Source organism: Megascapheus bottae, chromosome 3 (assembly GCF_031878675.1).
Source record: "Megascapheus bottae isolate mThoBot1 chromosome 3, mThoBot2.hap1, whole genome shotgun sequence".
In the NCBI taxonomy this organism is placed as follows: Eukaryota; Metazoa; Chordata; class Mammalia; order Rodentia; family Geomyidae; genus Megascapheus; species Megascapheus bottae.
Window position 1 is genome coordinate 45,810,389 of NC_143511.1, and position 23,345 is coordinate 45,833,733.

Sequence of the window (23,345 nt, forward strand, 5' to 3'; positions counted from 1 at the left end):
GTGTACATTTTAACCACAGCAGTTTTGATTTGGCAGCTGCAGTGCTATTTGGAGTAAAATGAAGGCACATTAGTTTTGAGCAGCCACTTTGGGTAAGGAGTTATATTTGTGCAGAAAAGAGGTACAACTTACTTAGTATAATTCTTTACATATGTGTCCATTCAGTGTGAGATTGTGAATATTAGTTAGAAAATGTGGAAATGAGAGCATTCTCTGTTAAATCAAAATCTTTTTAAAACTTGCGGCACACCTGGGTTAAAGACATATCCTTGGAGAATTTTAAACAATTACATTTTAATTTTGGCTACACGTTTCAGCCTATAATATACATATACATATTTCAGTATGTAGGAAGTAATATTTAGTTTCAGTACAATTAATTGTTTTAAGATACGAACTTTTGGCTATAAAATCAGGAAATGCTTATTGTAAATAATATGGGAAAAAGCCAAGGGAATGGGGAAAAATTACAATTATTCTACTACCTCTAAACATCTTCCATATGTAATTCTCTGTGCTGAGTTCACATATTCAGAATGAAGCACAGTCAGTGGACCAAGTCCTGTGATACCTGCTTCTATATGGTCTGTAAACTTAAAACACTTTTTTTAGATTTTAAAATTGTTGGGGAAAAGAGACTATTTCACTGTACACAAAAAGTATTTGAAATAACAATTCTAGTATCCATACGTAGACTTCTATTGGAACATGACTCAATAATTCATTGCCATATTATTTATGGCTACTTCCATACTAAAACAGCAGAGCTCATTTATTGTAACAAAATAGCCTACAATGCATAAAGTTTTATCTGGTCCTTTATAGAAAATGTTACACGACTCTTGGTTAGGGCTAAGCATGGTTCATGTTATGCAGAAATTTGTTGCCATAAATTTTATAGTTTTGTAATATTCTATCAAGTGGTTGCAAGTTACTTACACTTCTGTGGTTGCATATTGGATTACAATCCCCCCTCACTTTATTGTGGTTCATTTACTGTTTCTTTACTGTATCATGTTTTTTTATTTTTTTAAACATGTAAATAGTGATCCCTCACCTATCCCGGGAGTTAGGGTCCAGATATGCCTGCCATAGACGAAAATCTGCAAAATAGCAGGAAGTGAACCATGATGTAGCCAGGGACAGCCATCTAAAGCTGCTATGTCATGGATTTTCACCTATAGCAGGGGATCTCTTGAATGTAATTCCAGCAATAGGCAAGGGAATCACTGTATTCCAATTTTTATCAGCTGCTAATGAAGAACCTTATTATAAGTGATATTGTTAGTTAAATAGCAGTCATGATTTAAGCTAGTTGCTCAATTATAGTTCAAATGGTCCTGTCATTTTATACAATTTATATGCTTGTTCAACAGTGCTGTCACTGACATACAGTACTTTAATTTTAGAAGTCCCATTTTTGTTGGCAGTAAATATCTCATTTGCTTTCCATTTTTAGTTTCTAGTGAGAACTATTTCTCCTATTTAGCTGTTAGTTGTATGTATACTCAATTTTGTGAACTGTCAGTTAATAACTCTTGTTCATGATTCAAATTATTTTTAAAGATAAAGTACTATCAGTAGGAAAATGTATACTTTTAAAGTTTTTTTATATCCATAACCCAAATTCTAAAATCAGTCCTTTTTCTCAAAGATAATTTTTTTACATGTTTTTGGTGCTGAAATTCATCCCAGGGCCTTGCAGTCCTTCCTAGGCAAGGGCTTTACCACTGAGCTACATCCTAACTCATAAGGAAAAGTTTTATGGTTCTTTTCTCCAGGAAATAGGGGTGTGTATACATGACTGTGAATTTTTGCCTATCTTTAAAATACAACATGCATGTAGGTATATAGATTTTTTTTAGTGAAGATAGCCATAGCCTACTGGATAATACAAAGGGTAAATAGGCTTAAAATTTTGTCTTTGAGAAAGTCTTCACCAGGTTTTACCCCTACTGACGTATAGTCAGTTTACCTCTTACTGGCAGTGGGCACCATCAGATATCTCATTTTCCCATCTGATAGGTGGAAAGTGCCAGATGGTTAACATGTCATGTGTCTTTAGTTAGGAATGAAGTTGAGCACCTTTACCTATGTTTGGTGGTCATTGCACTACCCCACCAAACAGGTAATGTGCACTGAGACAGAAGCTGCAAGGGTTCCCTCAGATGTGCATTTTTTTCTTATTGGTAATAGTGACTCTGAATATTAACTAGGATACTCAAGGGGAAAAGGGAGCTATATATTCCTCAGCCTTTCTGAAACTAAGTTGTCCATATGATCTAAGTTCTAACCTGTGCGATGCAAGTGTTTAATTTTAGGACATGTCTTTAAATGAAGCATTGCTCTTTTCTTTCCTCTGACCTTCTGTAAATACAACACATTATCTGGAACTTCAGCAGCTTTTTGGGGGAATGGATGGGTGGTTGATAATGGGGTTTGAACTCAGAACCTTGTGCTTTCTAGGCAAGTGCTTTACCACTTAAGCCATATTTCTAGCCACTTGTGTTTTGGGTCTTTTAAAATTTTTCTTCAGGTAGTCTTGTACTCCATCCTGGACCATGATCCTTCTACCTATATCTCCTATATAGGTGGAATTACAGGCAAGAACCACCATCCCAAGTTTGTTGAATGGAAGGTCTCACTAATTTTTTGCCAAGGCTGGCCTCAAAGTGTATTCCTCTTGATCTCTACTTCTTGAGTGGCTGAGGTTATAGATATGAGTTATACTACCTGACTTGAGCAGCCAATTTTAACTCTGAGGTAGTAGCCACATCTTAAGCTCCAGAACTCATGATAAAAGTGGCCTGGATTCCTGTTGGCTTTCTTTTTTAAATTGTATTTTATTGTCAGTGTAATATATAGAGGGATTACAGTTACATTTGTCAGGTAGTGGTTGCATTACTTCTTGAACATTGAAACCCTTTTCTCATGTTTTTGTCCCCCTCTGTCTCCCCCTCCCAATCATCTTGTTTTTCCTCTTCCTTTTCCTATTTCAAATAAACAAATGAATAGACAATATACCAGGCAGCAAAGTCAGATGGAGTAATCACATGAGATTAACCACAAGGGGAAAAGAGAAGAGAAATAACTTCACATAGTATATTAACAACAACAATCACAAAGACAAATATCTTTCTTTACCTTTATCAGAGAATATAAAGTTCTGTCCTATTTAAATCAATGGTATTTTGGGTTTCCTATAAGTTATAACAAATATACTACCCTTAGTGCTATTTTTTATTTTATTGTTGGGACAATGTATAGAGGGGTTACACTTACATTCATCAGGTAGTAGGTGCATTACTTCTCACATATTGATTCCCCTTCTCATGGTTTTGTCCCAGTTTCTCTCCCCCTACCCCCTCTCAATCATCCTGTTTTCCTCCCTTTCCCTATTCCAAATAAACGTATATACAACATACCAGGTAGGAAACTCAGAAACAGGCTTTGTGGTATTTTCTAATTAGGTTCCTCTTTTAACTGATCTGCATCAATTAAAAATAAATTAATAGTGTAACCCTATTGTAATGATGTGTTTTACCTATTTATTTTTCTTACTTCACAGAGAACACAAGATCACATAGATTAAATAACTTGTCAAAGACTATATACTAAATGGCAGGAAAAAGTTCAATGTCTGAAGTCTCTCCAGCTTCAAGCCTTCTCCTCTCTGCTAAACCTGTAGTATGTAAAATAACCAAGTAGTAATCTAAGAAAAACCATGGAATGATAATATGAATGGCTTATGTTTTCAGTCATTCACCAATTAAGACTCTTTTCTAGTATGTAGAAGTTCTGTGAAGTACTAAGAATACAAAGTTTGGATTCATAACATTGGATATTCATAGCTTTATAGAAAAATATTATAAAAATCTTACACAGAATATAAAATTTGGATTGGATTTTGCTGGTAACTATTGTTGGGAAAAGGTAGGAAGAGATTCTGGAAAGGCCTTAGCAAAGAGATAAATCTTGAGTTTGCAAAGTGGAGAGTTTATTCCACAAAGGCAGACAGAGGAAGCAGGTATAAGCCATGGAACATCATATTTAGGGACAAACTAGATTGCACATTGTCTGTGAGGAAATGGTAGCTGAGATGGGATAGGGGGTCTAGGAGCTATGAAGAGCATGTCCATAAGGAGCATCAAAAATCCATAACCAGGGCTGGAAGTCTGGCCTAGTGGTAGAGTGCTTGCCTAGCATGCATGAAGACCCGGGTTCAATCCCTTGGTACCACATACTTAGAAAAAGCCGGAAGTAGTGCTGAGGCTCAAGTGGTAGAGCTCTAGCCTTGAGAAAAATCCAAGGACAGTGCTCAGGCCCTGAGCTCAAGCCCAGGACTGGCAAAAAAAAATCCATAACCGACTGCATTAAACTGCAGAGCTTTTGTATGGCAAAGGACATAGCTAGTAAATTAATTAGGAAGCCTACAGAGTGGGAGAAGATCTTCACCAACCAAACAACGAACAAAGGCCTCATATCTAAAATATATCAACAACTCAAAAAATTGAATCACTCCAAAACTAACCTCCAAAGTAACAACCATCCCATTAAAAAATGGGCCAAAGACTTAAAGAGAGTCTTCTCTGTAGAAGAAACAAAAATGGCCTATAGACACATGAAGAAATGCTCAACATCTCTGGTCATAAAAGAAATGCAAATCAAAACAACTCTAAGATTCCACCTCACTCCAGTTAGAATGGCCAGGATCAGGAAAACGAATAATAACAGATGCTGGAGGGGATGTGGCCAGGAGGGATCACTACTACACTGTTGGTGGGAGTGCAAACTCGTTCAACCACTATGGAAAGCAGTGTGGCAGTGCCTCAAAAGGCTAACATAGAACTCCCCTATGACCCAGCAATTCCACTACTTGGCATTTACCCAACCATCCAGAAACAAGGGCATACTAAATCCACTAGCACCACAATGTTCATTGCAGCACTATTTACCATAGCAAAGATATGGAACCAACCTAGATGTCTCTCAATTGAAGAGTGGATCAACAAGTTGTGGTATTTGTACACAATGGAATTCTATGCTGCTGTCAGAAAGAATGGCATTGCCCCATTTGTTAGGAAATGGAAAGACTTAGAAAAAATCATATTAAGTGAAGTAAGCCAGACTCAAAGGAACTTAGGCTCAATGGTTTCCCTCATTCGTCATAATCAGTAGAAACCTTGGGCTCTACTAGCAGAGATCTGCAATAGAGCAAAATCTTGATACATAAGGCCATATAATGTGAAGCTAATTGAAAGGACCTCCAGGATATTGAAACAAAAGCCATATAATGAATGATTGTTGTCCTTAATGTACTATGTTGTCTCTCATCTCCTTTGCTGTCCCTTGGTTATCTCATATTGTTATAGTATCTCAATTTGTTATCTGATATATTGAATTTATTTGTATTTGGATATTTGAAATTTGATAGGGAAGGGGGGAAAACCAAGACGGGTAGGGGGTGGGGGGAGGGAAATGGGTACCAAGACATGTGAAAGGGTATCAATGTATGTGAATTAATGCACCTTCTATCTGGCAAATATCATGTAACCCTTTTACTAATTACAATAAAAAAATAAATAAAAAAATCCATAACCATTAATTAATCCAATCAATTTTCCATATCAGCCAAGAGGTTGGGGCTCAACTTGAATCAGAGAACTTGAACTGGAGAGCCAGGGTCTGCTTGAGGGAAGAATTGAGATATGAATCAAGTTGGTATCTTCTATTTCTTGATTTACTTCTACCTTTGTGATTGCTAGGAATACAGGAATTCTTAAGATACTCCAAATGTAGGAAGTGGGGCAGTGGTTCAAGTGGTAGGGCTTTAGCCTTGAGCTGAAGAGCTCGGGGGCAGTGCCCAGGCCCAGAGTTCAAGCCCCATGACCAAAAAAAAAAAAAAAAAAAAAGAAAAGAAAAGATACTCCAAATGTATAAGGTATTTCCCCTCATGCCTTGATCTCAATATGCTGAAGCACCAAGCTGGCCTAACTGACAGGGAGAAAAATGCATCAAATATCTGGACAGGTTTGACATTTATAACTAGAAATTAGAATTGGTAACTACAAATATTCAATGGTATGATAACAGATATGTAAATGCTCATGTATGTGACTGTACCTATCAGGTCTATACATTTGTGTTTATGTGGCACATGTACATCTATATATCTGGTATGTGACTGAGTATTCTGTAAGAGCGTATGTGTGTGTGTGTGTGAGTGATATAGGTGATTATTGCTAACTCCATTTGTCTGTGCAAACTTAAGTCCCTGTAATATCAGCATAGCCAAACTGGAAATAGGTATGGTTTGGTTATCATGAAGTATAGAATCAAAAGCAAAAAAAATATGAGGCTAAGTATTTAGAATGTAGTGATAAAAGCAAATTATGAATTAAAATAGAAATGGCAAGAAAGCCTCAGTGTAACACCCTCTGTGGATGCTTTAACAGTTTATGTTGACCTATTCCATTCTACTCTAATCAATAAAACTCAAGATTTAAAATAACAACATGGTAAATTGAAATAATGAAAAAGGGTATACTTTGGAATTTAATTTATTAAAACAGTAGATTAATTTGTTATCTATTCTTTTTTTCAGAGCCATGTACAATATTTGTTCCATTCCTTTAAGAACAGTCCATCTTTGTCATCTCAAAATCTTCAGTACACATTCTGATCATGGTGGTATAGACCATGTAGTTTTAGCTACATGGGAGGTGGAGGTAGTAGGATCACAATCTGAGGCTAGCCCAGGCAAAAATGAGACTCTACCTGAAAAAAAAAACAAACTAAAAACAAAACAAGTATAATATTTGAGAAAAACATGGTTTTCAAAGTTAAGGTCAGCCATAGGTGATAGACATTAATATTAGCACATATGCTATCATATACAGAATTATAATAGATATATAGAACTTCATGGATAGAGAGTACCGTCTTCCCCAGTTTGTAGATAGGACTAATTTGCTTGGGTGAACTAATTTGCCTGCTTGGTTACATCATAATAGACTTGGGAATGGAAACTCTGGTCTGCTAATCTCCACTCTAGTATTCTCAGCAGACTATATGCTTAGCATAAGCTCCACAGAGTTAGCCTTACTAACTCATGCTTCCCCTTACTTTTTATAACACTAAATTCTAGAAGAACTAACTTGATCACAAATGCAACACTGGAGATAGATGTTGTGGTGTCAGTGTTTGAGAATCTTTGGGTGATTAAAACAGCTTTGATTTGTAGATAATTTATTGAATGGTTATTATTACACTAAGGTTTTTCATTTTTTTTGCCATTTCTGGGGCTTGAACTCAGAGCCTGACCACTGACCTTGGACTTTCTCAAGGCTAGGGCTCTACCACTTGAGCCACAACACCACTTCTGGCTTTTTTTTCTATGTATGTGGTAATGAGGAATCGAACCCAGGTCTTCATGCATGCTAGGCAAGCATTCTACCACTAGGCCAAAGTCCCAGCCCCTGATGTTTTATTTTTATTTTCTGGCTTGGAAGACATTCGTACAAAATTAAGATATTAGAATCTTGAAAATGACTATTGGATGTGTCCAATAACTTCATTTCACAACATATTTTTTAAATGGAGAAATTTAGTAGATACATTATATATTGTGAATATGTATTTAGCTGATAAAATGTAACATTTCAAATAGAATCATTTATAGTTTACTGAGTAAAAAAAAGTGCTTCCATAAAGATTCACATGACACCTAGCTTTTATTTCAGGTACCTAACTTATTTTTGAAAAAATTGCCTAAATTTAGATTTACATAAGATTACTACTAGAACACCATGGCAGTTTAAAAAGCAGTTTAAACAATCACAAACTTTACAGATTTAAAGTGTAAGATCAGATAGTGAATATTAGCTTCAGATGGTCTCTGAAACAAAGGTATTTAACTGTCTTTTTTTTTTTTTTTGGCCAGTTCTCAAGGCTAGCACTCTACCACTTGAGCCTCAGCACCACTTCCGGCCTTTTGCTATGTATGTGGGGTACCAAGGAATCGAACCCGGGTCTTGGTGCATGCTAGGCAAGCACTCTACCACTAGGCCAAACTCCTGGCCCCTTAGCTGTCTTTTACTGTCGTACATTAGAAAAACATTATGGTATATTTCTGAATATGATTTGTAATAAGAAAAATAGTTAATATGTAACTATTATTTTATTTTTTATATATATTTTTATTGTAATTAAGAGAAGGGTTTCATTATATTCACCAGATATTCACAAATGTTGATACCCTCTCTCATGTCATGGTCCCCATTTCCGTCCCCCTCTCACCCCTCTCATCTTGATTTCCCCCTTCCCTCTCCTATTTCAAATAACCAATTAAACATATATAAAATATATCAGATAACAAGGTGAAATATTGTAACAATATGAGATAACCAAGAGATAGCAAAAGAGATGAGAGATAACATAGTACATTAAGGACAACAATCACTCATTATATGGCTTTTGTTTCTATATACTGGAGGTCCTTACATTAAGCATCATACTATATGGCCTTATGTATCTAGATTTTGTTCTATTGTGAATCTCTGCTAGGAAAGCCTAAGGTTTCTACTGATTATGACAACTGAGGGAAACCATTGAGCCTATATATGTTCCTTTGAGTCTGGCTTACTTCACTTAATATGATTTTTTTCTAAGTCTTTCCATTTCCTTTCAAATGGGGTGATATCGTTCTTTCTGACAGCAGCATGGAACTCCATTGTGTATAGATACCACATCTTGTTAATCCACTCATCAGCTGAGGGACATCTGGGTTGGTTCCATATCTTTGCTATGGTAAATAGTGCTGCAATGAACATCGTTGTGCTAGTGGCTTTAGTATGTTCTTGTTTCTGGATGATTGGGTAAATGCCAAGTAGTGGAATTGCTGGGTCATAGGTGAGCTCTATGTTTAGTCTTTTGAGGAACTACCATACTGCTTTCCATAGTGGTTGAACAAGTTTGTACTCCCACCAGCAGTGTAGTAGTGATCCCTCCTGGCCACATCCCCTCCAGCATCTGTTGTTATTAGATTTCCTGATCCTGGCCATTCTAACTGGAGTGAGGTGGAATCTTAGAGTTGTTTTGATTTGCTTTTCTTTTATGGCCAGAGATGTTGAGCATTTCTTCATAGTCCATAGTCCATTTTTATTTCTTCTTCAGAGAAGACTCTCTAAGTCTTTGGCCCATCTTTTAATGGGATGGTTATTTCTTTGGAGATTAGTTTTGAAGTGATTCAATTTTTTGAGCTGTTGATATATTTTAGATATGAGGCCTTTGTATGTTGTATGGTTAGTGAAAATCTTCTACCACTCTGTAGGCTTTCTAGTTAATTTGCTACTTGTGTCCCTTGCCATACAGAAGCTCTACAGTATAATGCAGTCCCATTTATCCAGCCTTTCTCTGATTTGTTATGTTTCTTGGTCCTTATTGAAAAAGTTTCGACCTGTGCAAAGGAGACCTAGTGTATCTTCTATTCCTTCTTGTAAAGTTTTCAGTGTATCAGCTTTTACTTCAAGGTCTTTGATCCATTTGGAGTTAGTCCTAGTGCAGGGTGACAAAGAAGGATCCAACTTTAGTTTTCTGCAGGTAGGTGCTTAACCAGTTCTGCCAGCACCATTTGGTGAAGAGGCTGTCTTTCTTCCATTCTATTTTTTTTTTTGCTCCCTTATTAAAGATTAGATGGCCATAGGTCTGTGGTTTAAATCTGTGTCCTCAGTTCTATTCCATTGGTCTTCAGGCCTGTTCTTGTGCCAGTACCAAGCTGTTTTGGTCACTATGGTTCTGTAATAGAGTCTAATGTTTGGTATTGAAATTCCTTCTGCACTGTTCTTTCTGCTAAGAAGTGTTTTTGCTATCGGGGTCTTTTATTATTCCATATGAAATTTTGGATTGCTTCTTCTATTTCTTTCTTTCTTTTTTTGCTAGTCCTGGGCTTGAGGTCAGGGCCTGAGCCCTCTCCTTGGACTTTCTCAAGGCTAAAGCTCTACTACTTGAACCTCAGCACCACTTTCAGCCTTTTTTTTCTATGCATGTGGCACCGAGGAATCACACCTAGATCTTCGTGCATGCTAGGCAAGCACTCTACCACTAGGCCAAACTCCCGCCCTGCCTCTTCTATTTCTTTAAAGAATGACATTATGATATTGATGGGTATTGCGTTGAATTTGTATATAGCCCTTGGCAAGATTGCCATTTTCACGATGTTAATTCTTCCAATCCAGGAGCATGGGAGGTTTTTCCATTTCCTCAGTTCTGCTTCAATTTCCTTTTTCAGGGTTTTAAAGTTTTCATCAAAAAGGTCCTTTACATTCTTAGTTAAGTTAATTCCTAGGTACTCTATTTTCTTTGAGGCTATTGCAAAAGGAGTTGCTTTCCTGATTGTTGCCTCGTTCCTCTCACTGTTTGCTTATAGGAAGCCAGTTGATTTTTGAAGGTTAATTTTATACCCTGTTACCTTGCCAAAGTTTTGAATCAATTCAAGGAACTTGGGAGTGGAGTCTATAGGGTTCTTTAAATACAGAATCATGTCATCTGCAAAGAGGGAAAGTTTCACTTCTTCTTTCACTATTTAGATCCCCTTTATGCTTGCTTCTTGCCTTATTGCACTGGCTAGGAATTCTAATACTATGTCAAAGAGGATTGAAGAGAGTGGGCATCCTTGTCTCGTTCCTGATTTTAGGGGGAATGGCTTTAGATTTTCGCCATTAAGTATAATGCTAGCTGTGGGTTTCTCATACACAGCCTTTATTATACTGAGAATTGTTTCATGGATTCCTAGTTTCTCCAGAGCTTTTAGCATAAAGGGGTGTTGGATCTTGTCAAATGCCTTTTCCACATCTATTGAGACAATCATGTGATTTTTGTCCTTGCTCCTGTTGATGTGTGGAATTATATTAATTGATTTGCATATGTTGAACCAGCTTTGCCTCCTTGTGATGAATCGTTTTTGATCATAGTGTATGATTTTTTTGATGAGTTGTTGTAGACAGTTGGCCAGTATTTTGTTGAGAAGTTTTGCATCAACATTCATCAAATAAATGGGTCTATGGTTCTCTTTCTTTGATAAATCTCTGTCTGGTTTGGGGATGAGGGTTATACTGGCTTCATAGAATGAGTTTGGCAAAGAGCTTTCATTTTCAATTTCATTGAAGAGCTTGAGGAATATTGGCGTGAGCTCCGCTTTGAAGACCTTAAAGAATTCAGCTGTGAATCCATTTGTCCCTGGGCTTCTTTTTAGGTGGAAGGTCTCTTTTTGCCATTTCTACTTCAGTGCTTGAAATAGGTCTGTTTAGTTGAATTAGGTCTTCTTGTTTCAGTGTGGGTATGTTAATATTGGCTAGAAATTCATCCATTTCTTCTAGATTCTCAAATTTTTGGCATAAAGGTTTCAAAAGTATTCCCTCATGATGCTCTGGATCTTGGTAATTTCTTTCATGATATTACCATTCTCATCTGTGATTTTGTTTATTTCTGTATGCTCCCTTCTTTTTTTGGTAAGATTTGCTAAGGGTCTGTCAATTTTGTTAATATTTTCAGAGAACCAACTGCTTGTTTTGTTAATTCTTTCTATCCTTTTTTTTGGACTCTAATTCATTTAATTCTGCTTTTATTTTAATAATTTGCATCCTTCTACTGTGATTAAGGTTGGTTTGTTGCTCTTTTTTCCAGGAGCTTAAGATGACACATTAAATTGTTGATTTGCAATTTTTCCAATTTGTTATTATAGACACTCAGAGGTATAAATTTTCCTCTGAGTACTGCCTTTGCTGTGTCCCAAAGCAGCTGGTATTTTGTGTGCTTCTTTTTGTTAAATTTATAAACTGTTGGATTTCTGTTCTGATCGCCTTGATGACCCATTGGTGATTCAACCATGTGTTGTTCAATCTCCATGAGTTACAGGGTTTTCGTTGGTGTAGATTGGTGTTCAGTTCCAGTTTGATGCCCTTGTGGTCTGAGAGAATGCAGGGAATAATTTTAGTGTTTCTGAATCTGCACCTGTTTGTTTTATGCCCTAAAATGTGGTCTCTTTTAGAAAATGTTCCATGTGCTGCTGAAAAATATGTATATTGTGTTGTTGCTGGGTGAAATAATCTGCCGATGTCTGTTAGATCTAGTTAGTCTATACAGTTGTTCAATTTTGAGGTTTCTCTGTTGAGTTTTTGCCTGGTGAGAGTGGTGTGTTAAAGTCACCAACAATCACTGTGTTTTGTTCTATGTATTGTTTCAGTGAAAGTAAAGTTTGCTTGATGAAGTTCGGCGGGCTGGGATTAGGTGTGTAGATATTTAGGATGGTTATGTCCTCCTGGAGGAGAGATCTCTTTATTATTATGTAATAACTTTCTTTGTCTTTTCTCACTAATTTTAGTTTGAAGTCTATTTTATCTGATAGGAGGATGGTAACTCCAGCCTGTTTATGGGGGTCGTTAACTTGATAAACTTTATTCCAACCTCTCACTTTCAAAAAATGTTTGGTTTTTGGGCAAGATGTGTCTCTTGAAGACAGCAGAACAATGGATCTTTCTTTTTGATCCAACTAGACAGTCTATGCCATTTCATTGGAGAGTTAAGTCCATTGATATTGAGAGTTAGGATTGAGAAATATTTATTAGTTCCTGCCGTTTTTAAATGCTTTCATTAGGGCCTTCTAATTGCTCATTTTTGATACCTTGCATATCTTGTTTTAGATCATGTATGGGTTTCTTTAACTCCTTGATTTCCATTTGAGTGGTTAGCTCAGCAGCTTTATTCTCATTGGACATTTGTTGGAGTTTGGTCAGCTTTTTGTTTGTGGATTCTATGAATTCATCCATTTTTCTTTGAAAAACCTTTATTATGGCCTCCTTTATGGCTTCCCCTTTTTCACATATCACCTTGTTTATGGTTTCCTCTTGTTTAGCTGTGGCTTCCTCCCTTATCTCTTTCTGTATGTTTTCAAACTTTTCATTAATCATGTTTACCAATTGCATGTGTATAGCACTGAGGACTCTCCTCTAGCTTTGCCGTTGACTGCTCCATTGCCTGTTTATATTGAGTGGGAGATACTATTCCTTGATTTGACATTTTTCTTGAGTTTCTTGTTCTGCTCATTTGAAAATGGGAGCAAGATTAATACTAAACAAGATTACAATTTTTAAGATATAATCAACCTAGACCTCTTTAGCTGGCCAGACAATAGATGTTCGCACTTTTAGATTGGTATTATTACTCTCTCTTTCTTTTTGTGCATTTACAGACAAATCTAATACCACTACTGATCACTGTTTTGTGACCAAAACAATAAACCCCTCCATCCAATCTCTATTGTATGTAAGTCCCTCTGGTTCGAGAGTATAATTGAACACCTAGATATACCATATTGCTCAACAACCATCAACTGTAAATCCATGAATTATATGGGTTGAAGAATGAACTGAGGACCAGAAATAGAAAAATAGTATGAAAGACAACAGGGGAGGTAAGAAAAGAGTAATGTAGGAGTGTAAGATTAATATAGTAATGAAGAAAAGGATAACTGAGCTAAGGTGATAGATAGGTAAAATCCAAAGTTTAGAAAAAATAAGATAAAACTTATAAAAATAAGAAGAGTAATAAGAAGGCTATATAAAGAAAAGAGGGAGGTATATCTAGGAGAGTTCAATGATAAAAAATTTTAAAAAGAAAAAATAAAACAAAGCCAAAAAAACCCAACAACAAAAAAAAAAAGAAAAAGAAAAACAAAGAAAAAAGTTGGGGGGAGATCCCACACTATTGTGATACTAGGGTTAAGAACCTACAGATTAAAAAGCAGGTGACTGTATCAATATAAATATTATTTGTATCCAGTCTGTACCCAGTGCTGTCACTATGTTTCTAGGAATGACAACAATGACAGAAGGAATGTGGGAAAAGAAGAAAAAAAAAGGAAAGAATCATAACATTTTAAAAAAAGGTATAGTTATGCACCTTCTATCTGGTGAATATAATGTAACCCTTCTATTAATCACAATAAAAAATTATTTTAAAAAAGGTGTAGGTAAAACGGCAAAAAAAAATAAGAACACATAAAAATGCAAAAGAAAAAGGGTAGAAAAAAAGAGGAAAAAAAAGGGGTATTCTTCAGGTTTTTTTTTGCTGGGGTGGCAGGATGGGAAACTTGTGTATCCATGAAATTTGCGATCCAAACACTTTAGGAAGTCTTTTTCTCTTGTGATTTGGCTTTGCAGTTTTTCTGATCAGTTTGCTTGATTGGGCAGAAAAAAAAGAAACTGGAAGAGTCATGAACGGCGCAGGGGGAGGGACTTCAGCTAGCGCGGGGGGGGGGGGGGGGGGGGGGGCAGACTTCTGGCTAAGCTGCCTCTGGGAAATCCTTTGCCCTTTTGAATGATGGCGCTGCCAGCACCACTTCTCAGGCTCCAGTTGGTTTGGCCGGGTCTTTGCCAGCAGTCAAGATGGCACTGCTCTCAGCTGGTGGGAGAGGGGCTTCCTTCCTAATGCTGTTCCACTAGCAGAAGTGGAAACTTCTCCTTGGAGGTACTCACAAATTGCTGGATTTTCTGGTTCCGTGAAGCTGGCAGGTGCACGCCACGGCTAGGTGATGACTCTGGGCTCGCACAGGCTCTGTTTGGCTGTGTCTGGAGCCGGCGGGTCTGAGCTGCCGAGAAGCGCTGGTATCTTGGTGAGAGCTCAGAAAGACTCACACTGAACTGCTGCCATCCTCCACCGATCTTCCATCCTTCAAGATTTTTAGGTTCTCTCCTGTGTCTAGAAAATAAGGTTAGAAGCAACTATGTAAAAACTGAGTCTGATTTGAAATACTGGAGAAATGCTTAATATTCCATTTCAAGATTGTTCAGTTTAAAATTGTTATATGAGATGAAAGGGTGCTTTCTTTCACACAGTAGAAAATAGGCATATTAAAAACTAGAATGAAATAAAAGGAAACAAGGAGCCCTTTTGTAGAATGTCAAGACTTAGAGAACTGAAGCAGTTAGAAGAGACCTTCCTTGAAGGACTGCTTCCCTAAGTTTATACCATGTTAAGCTGATGGATTCAGAAGAACAAAAAAGAAAACTTCAAAGGGAAAAATAAAGAAGTAACTTCATACAGTACATTAGAAACAACAACAAAGAAAAACCTCTTGTTTCCATATCTTAGAATTCATTTTGATTAACATCATCTTATGGTCATATGTACATAGCTATTGAGATACTATGAGCCTCTGGTAAGACTATCCTAGACATACATTAATTATTACCAATGAGGGAGACCATATAGTCTGTATTTCTTTGGGTGTGGCTTGCTGCACTTAAAACATTTTTTTCTACATCTTTTAATTTCCTCATGAATGAGGTGTTGTCATTTTTTTCCTGATGGAAGCATTGAATTGCATTGGATTTTCTTAATCCATCCATTTACTGAGGGGCATCTGGGTTGGTTCCATATTGTAGCTATGGTAAATAATGCTGCAATGAACATCTTTGTGTTAGTAGCTTTAGTATGGCCTTGTTTGTAGGGTATTCCTGGGTCACGGGGGAGCTCTATGTTTAGTCTTTTGAGGAACCTAAATACTGCTTTCCAGAGTGGTTGAACAAGTTTACACTCCCAGCAACAGTGTAGTAGGGTTCCCTGTTATCTCTGTATTTGATTTTGGTACCCTTTGTCTTCTATATACATTGGTCTGATTTGGGAAAGGGAAGAGAAACAACAAAATGGTGAGACAAAGGACACAGGGTAAACCAGTGCAATAATGACACAAGAAGATATATAGAAATGAACTTTACAACTTTCAGGGGGAGGGAATTGGGGAAAAGGAAAAGAGGGAGAAAAATGAGGGAGGGGTAACAGTGTTCCACAAGAAATGTACATATTACCTTACATATATAACTGTAACCTGTACATCATCTTGACAATAGAATTAAATTTTTAAAAAGGAAACTTTGGAGAAGTTCTACTGTCTCTAATACTGCTCAAACAGGTGAGTTGATCAGTTTGGTACATGTACCTTTCTCTAGTCTAAAACATCAGAAAGAAAATACTCTCTAACCTCATGACCAGAAGCATATACCATACTCAGATTTTAATAGGCTACTGTGTTCTTCAGTGTTTTTTTATACATTCAGGAAAATGTATGTTGTCATGTATTCATGAATACATCTGTGTATTTGTAACAACAAAGCATACTTTTTAATAATCAAAAATACTCTCTAGGTCTAGTTCTGTATATTCTCCTCTCATACAGTTTCTTAGACTGGAATATGAAGTACAAAGATGTAAAAAAATACAACAGAACTGAAAATACAATTCCCATACAATCTAGTAACCCTTATTTTAGGTATTTGCCCCACAAATTTGAAATCAGCATATTAAGTGAAGAGCACGCTCATTGCAGCACTATAGCATGATAGCCCACAGCAGCCAAGTTATGGAGTCCAACTAGGTGTCCATCAAGCAGTGAATGGACAAAGTAAAGATGGACTATATACACAGTGGAATGCTATTCAGCTTTCAAAGGGAAGAGACTATATCCTTTGTTTCACTGTTGATGGACAATGCTGTGTGAAATCAACCTTTCACAAAAGAACAAATACAACATATTCTTACCTACATATGGATCCTAAAACATTGATCTTATAGAAACACAGCAGAAGGATGATCACCTGAGGCTTGGATTGAGGAATCTGGAGAGATGATAAAAGGGTACAAAGCCCTGTTAGATTAGGAGGAATGTTTGATTTTTAAATTTTTTCACATTTATGGCACAGTGTGGTGAATATAGCTAATAACTGAGTACTGTACATTTTACTCTTTCTGGTAGAATATCAAATACATGAGGTGAAGGATAGATTTAGTTTAATGTTCCTATTACATGTATTAAAAATTACATTGTAACTTTTTAAACCCTTAAACACATACAAGTATAGTTTGCCAGTAAGCAAAAAGGCCCCAGCACCTACCTGATGATATTCTTTTGTTTTGGTGAAGAATACTATTGCTGCAAGCCCCAAATTCTGTGCCTTTCCAGCATTCCCCCACTGTAGTAGAATGTAAAATTTGGCCCTGGAGCTCACCTGGCTCTGGTGTTGCTGCTGACTCTAGCACACAGCTGGGAAAAAAAAAAAATGAGACAGTATGTCTCTAGGCCCAGTATAAGTGCAGCAGGCTCTCCACCAGCCTTGACTTAATTGGGATATCTCTCTTCAAATTGATATGCTTGGGCCCAGGATTTAGGTCCTTTTTTTTTTTTTCAGTCCCAGGGCTTGATTTCAGGGTCTGAGCACTGCCCTTGAGCTTTTATTTTATTGTATTTTTTATTGTCAGGATAATGCCTAGAGGGGTCACAGTTACATTCGCCATGTAGTAGGTACATTACTTCTCACACATTGATACCCTTTTCATGTTTTTGTTTCTATATCCCTCTCCCCAGCCCCTTCCAATCACCATGTTTCCCCTCCTTCCCTTTCCTATTTCAAATAACCAAATAAACATATATACAATATACTGAGTAACAAAGTCAGATACAGTAACAATATGAGATTAACCAAAGGGCAAAAAAAAAGAGAAGAGAAATAACATAGTACATTAAGAATAACAATCACACAAGATAAAGCTCTTGTTTCTATATCCTAGAGTTCCTTTCATTTAGTCTCATCCTGTATGACCTTATGTACCTATGTTTTGAGCTATTGTAATCCTGTGCTAGGAGAGTCCTAGATGTGTACTAAGTATTACAAATGAAGGAAACCATGGAGCCTATGTTCCTTTGGCTTACTTCACTTAATATGATTTTTTCTAAGTCTTTCCATTTCCTTACAAATGGGGTAATGTCATTCTTTCTGATGGAAGCATAGAATTCCATTGTGTATAAGTCCCACATCTTCTTGATCCACTCATCTACTGAGGGGCATCTAGCTTGGTTCCATATCTTTGCTATGGTAAATAGTGCTTCAATGAACTTGTTGTGCTAGTGGCTTTAGTATGTCCTTGTTTCTGGATGATTGGGTAAATGCCAAGTAGTGGAATTGCTGTGTCATAGGGGAGCTCTATGTTTAGTCTTTTGAGGAATTGCCATGCTGCTTTCCATAGTGGTTGAACTAGTTTACAATCCCACCAACAGTGTAGTAGTGATCTTTCCTGGCCACATCCTCACCAGCATCTGTTGTTATTAGATTTCTTGATAATGGCCATTCTGACTGGAATAATGATGAATCTCAAAGTTGTTCTGATTTTCATTTCTTTTATTGCCCTTGGGCTTTTACAAGGCTAGAGCTCTACCACTTGAACCACTTCCAGCTTTTTCTATGTATGTAGTACTGAGGAATTGAACCCGGGTCTTGTGCATGGTAGGCAAAACTCCCAGCCCCAGCATTTAGGTTCTTTAAAAGTTGTCAGAGCTGCTAATAAGTGTCAATACATAAATTTGCCATATTTTTCCTTTATTGGGAATAATGTAAATCTTTTTCATCATCCAAGTGGCCATTTTAGGGTTTTTTGTTATTAAGTTCTAGCATGAAAAAATGATTTCTGTCAGCTATCAGCTTTGCAGTGGAGCATCAAGAAATCAAAAGAACAGAGATCAAAGAAAATTGCTGAACTAGGTGTTAGGTTGTAGACATGGATTTTTCTCTTGTACTTTTAAAAAAATCTACAAAAATGGTAACACAAGTACAATTGCTTCCAAACACAAGCAATTGCTTCCTTCTTGTTTTCACATGTAGGAGCAGTTTTGTATAACATAACATAATAAGGAAGACCCCTTAAGCCCTATGTTATTTTGTTAACAAAACTATAAGAAGATCTACCAAGGAAAGTGTTCTGAAAAATTTCGTAATAAGGTATGGGATTTTAGTGGAGATACTTGAAATAATGATTGTTAGTTCAGTTAACACTTATTTGCTGGAATCTGGAAACTGCTGACATAAGATTGATCACTATTTTTGTATTTTAAATGTCATAAATTAATACCTGCTATTAGACTTTATGCACATTAAGTATTTACTAGCTATCAAGGTGGCTTACAGCTTAAGTGTATGGCTTTATCCAGTCATTAGTTTTGTTGTTATGTATATCATGATTATATAGCAGATCTTGTGTTTGATTCTGCATACCAGTAATGTTGGAAAATATGAACAGTTGTTTCCTTGTTCTGGTTGTTATTTTGATGCATGGTTTATACATACTTACAAAGGGAAAGTCTATTAAAATTGAATGGTGGCATGATTGTCAAGCATAAAGGCAAAATATTTTTATTAGAATTTTATACATCAGTGTTATTTTCTAGAAATCACAATGATTTCCTTACCTTTATTTGTGCTATATTTGTCAATTAAGTAAGCCAGCCTGACAAATTAAACTAAATACCCATAGTGTAATTTCTAACAGTCTAATCTAACAGATAATACAATGCATATTATGAGCATATTGAAATAATGCTGGTAACATTCACTTATGTAAATTGGTAATGAATTGAAGCAGAGGTAAACATGCCTTGTTGTACTGAATTTTGATACAATAGCTGTATAAAAATGTGTGTGTGCGTGTTTGTGCGCGTGTGTGTGCGTGCATGTGTGCGTGTGTGTGTGTGTGTGTGCATGTGTGCCTGCTTGAACTAGGAACCTGGGCTTGCACTGAGAGTCTGGCAACATCTCTTGGCCCTTTTTTTTTTTTTTTTTTAACTTAATGCTAGTGCTCTGTGATTTGAACCACAGCTTTACTTCAGGTTTTTGGACGATTAATTGGAGATAGAAGTCTTATGTCTTTTCTTCCTGAGCTAGCTTTGAACTGTGATCCTCAGAACTCAGCCTCCTGAATAGCTAGGATTATAGGCATCAGCCACCAACTTTCAGGCCTACAAAAAGGTTTGGGGTTTTGTTTTTTTTGGGTTTTTTTGTTTTTTGTTTTTTTGCAAGTCCTGGGTCTTGAACTAAGGGTCTGAGCACTGTCCTTGGACTTTTCTCAAGGCTAGTGCTCTACCACCTGAGCCACAGCATTAACATTTCTAACTTTCCTATGTGTGTGGTACCCCAGTCTTCATGCATGCTAGGCAAGTACTCTACCACTAGGCCAAACTCCCGGCCCTACAGAAAGTTTTATACAAAATTTTAGTGTTTTTCCTGTTGATCTTTTGGGACATAGGATAGATTCCCAGTCATTTTTCAGTCATCTGAAAAATACTATTTTTTTTGTATTTTTATTTTAGTATTTAAATGGAAATCTCCATCTCACTTTATGTTATATGATATGCATTTACTTCCTTGTTTATGGTTTTAGGCTCTGTTAAGAATTTTGTACTTAGAACAACAATCACACAGGATAAATACTATGTTATTTCTCTTCTCTTTTGTTGCCCTTTGGTTAATCTCATATTGTTAGCATATCTGACTTTGTTACCTATCATATTATGTGTACATTTATTTGTTTATTTGAAATAGGAAAGGGAAGGAGGGAAACAAGATGATTGGGAGGGGGTGGGGAGCCAGAAATGGGGATACAAACATGAGAAGTGTTATCAATGTATGAGAAGTAATGCACCTACTATCTGATGAATATAACTGTTACCCTCTATACATTACAATAAAATGTGTCTCAGAAAAAAGAATTTTGTACTTAGTATTTATTATATTTCTCTTTTGTGTGTCACAGCCAGGATCAAGAGACCATTCAAATCTCTCCATTCCTTCAAGAGCTACTCTTCCTGCTGACAGAATTGCTGTTGGGGATTTTTTGCCATTGCAAGCTGAACTTGATACAACTTATACTTTCTTTAAGGAGACATTTATAAATACTGCACCCCATTCTCTAACATCATCTCACTCCTCTCCATTAATATCTGTTAATGTCAAAAGACCAAGTCAGAGTGGATTATGACTTATGAAATAAAACAATGGAGGAAGAGCTAAGAATACAATTAAAATTGTTTTTAAGGGGGATTTTCTTATTACTTGAATTTTGTTTCAGCACTAGGGGTGGGTTTTAAAAATCGTGCAGTAACTTGATGTGTGCAGGAATCTGTGTCTCCCTGAAAAATGAAATAACCTAGTTCCTCTCTCTTAACTTTTATTTATTATCACAGTTGCTCATTTTTATGTAACATATTTTTAAATGTTAAAGAATGACACTTTTTGGGTAATTTCCCTCGGACTTAAAAAATCAATAAGCCATTTTAGTCTCTATCTATCAAAGTTGTTTCATACTTGTCTATTTTAAAGCAGGACTGCAATACTTTAATAGGATTGAGAGAGCTATTTGAAATGTATGCCAATGATTCCTGTCATTTCATGGCAGCCCTGCCATGGTTCACTGAGCCCCTCTTCTCTCTTGTCAGCTCAACTGAAGACAAGCATTTAGTTGCAAACTTTAAGCAGGTTGTGCAAAACAGAAATGATGTGACTGCTTTTCCTCCTGCACAATAATGTCACTCCTGGTCAATGTGAGAAGGTCAGGTTGCTCCTTGTAAAGCTACATGATACCACTTGCCCATTTGAACAAGTTAACTGCTGAATCTGGTCCCTGCAGGGATTGAAAACTCATCCTTTTATCAAGTCTGCGTTTGATCAGAAAGTACAGCAATTGTGCTGGGAGGATTTCCTTGGTATGTTTAGCCACTTTATAAGGACACTTCCCACACCAGTATAACAGGTAATATATTGAGTAGAAGCTGAAAACTTCAAGGTAATGGTTGTTTTGACCTTCAAAATAGGCTCCTTTTTTGTTTTTGTTGTTGGTAGGACCCGAGAGTGACGCCCATCTTTGATGCTGACAGAATTTAAAACAAGGCCATTGCCCTGCATTTTCTGCCTTGTAGCACACAAAAGTAAAATTGTATGTCAGGCCGAGATGTCGGGGAGCTGACAAGATGCCCCAGTGACATTTCAGCTAGAAAGAGCAAGTGTCTTGCAACCAAGTGGTCAAATATCAAATAATAGGTCAAGCAGGAAGGAGCTGAGTTCTAACCACAAAGAGGTTTCTGGTAACTTACTTGACAAGCTTTTGGGCGCTTTGTGGCTTGACAAAGTGATGTTCTGTTGGGTATCACTAGACAGACTGTTCTTTATCGCCTTCAGAAGATCAGACATTGACATTGATTAAACTCTTTAACCCTTAAAGGTTAAATCCTTGCAGTTTGTTTACATCATGGTAAGTGAAGAACAAAAGAATATTTGTAATATGTATCTGTTTTTGTATTAATCATTTAACTTCCCACTGACATTAACTTCTAAAGGAAACTGTAGTTTTTGACAATGAATTTTGATGCAAAAATCTGTATTTTATATTATTTTTTCATTATGGAATTTTTCATTATGAATGCATTAGAAAATAACAGTATGCATTGTAAAAATCTATGTTGTGTTTGCTGTGACATTTGATTCAAATATATCCAACTTCTGAGAGTTTTTATTGGCCTTGATAAATAAAATCTGCATACTATTTATGTTATTAGCCAGAGCACCCAAGTGATATATGCTGTCAGAGGTGATACAGCACTATTATTGTCATACTGTGTAACACAATACTATTTCTTTTATAATACTGAGCTAGTTTAATTAGCTTTGTATAACACTTGAAAAAGCTTTTTATATGGAATAAAATTTTATTTCCCTTAATTCTTTCTTTGGAATTCTTTTTTATATGCCCTGTGTAATACAATCTGGATGAGATTCAACCTGTGAATTTATAGTAACACAGAATGTGCTATTGATTGTTTTTATATAGATCATAGAATAATTTATACACAATCCCAAATATTGTCTTCTGTCATTCTGTGCAACGATGAGGATATTCTCCATATGGAAATTGACAAACAGTTCTTTAGGTGATGTGACTTCATTAAACTTCCAATTTTTATACTACAGAAAAATGTTACTGTATGTAACTTACATGTCTGTGTCTGTGTGCATACATCTCTGTTGAATTTATTTTCAAACTCTACTGATTTAAGGAGAGTAAATGCCTTTGTAAAATGTGCCTTGGGCAGGCTTAGGTCTGCTTGCCTTAATTTTACAATCTGTTGATAGGATAATTTCCAAAATAAATGTGTGTCTCCATGTATATGTGTATTTGATCTTGCAGACAAATTTTACACAGTAAATTCTGACTATAAATTCAAAAAGATTATTAAATCAAATCGAAGCATGTCACATTTATAAGCAACTAGACGCTAAAGGCCATAGAAACTGAAGGATGAGCCTCCTGAGCAATCATTAGCATCCACTACCAAATATAGTAATATTTATACCATATGCTTTGTTTTCCCAGAAGTCAAACTCAGCAGGAGGAGAAGATTTAATGACATGTCCTATGGAGATCTAAGAAACTCTCGACTGCCTCTGAGCACCTTAGTGACCAATTGCTGCATA

At 36.4% G+C, this 23,345-nt stretch overlaps 1 protein-coding gene across 1 annotated transcript in view; it reads left to right on the forward strand.

Moving 5' to 3' along the window:
* Window positions 1–22,247, forward strand: part of Ccdc171 (coiled-coil domain containing 171) — a 304,559-nt gene extending 282,312 nt beyond the window's left edge. The window contains exon 26 of the mRNA XM_090330023.1: window positions 20,632–22,247. Coding sequence (XP_090186149.1) covers window positions 20,632–20,856 — 225 coding nt within the window. The 3' untranslated portion in view covers window positions 20,857–22,247. The remainder of the gene's footprint in view (window positions 1–20,631) is intronic.
* Window positions 22,248–23,345: the final 1,098 nt, after the last annotated feature.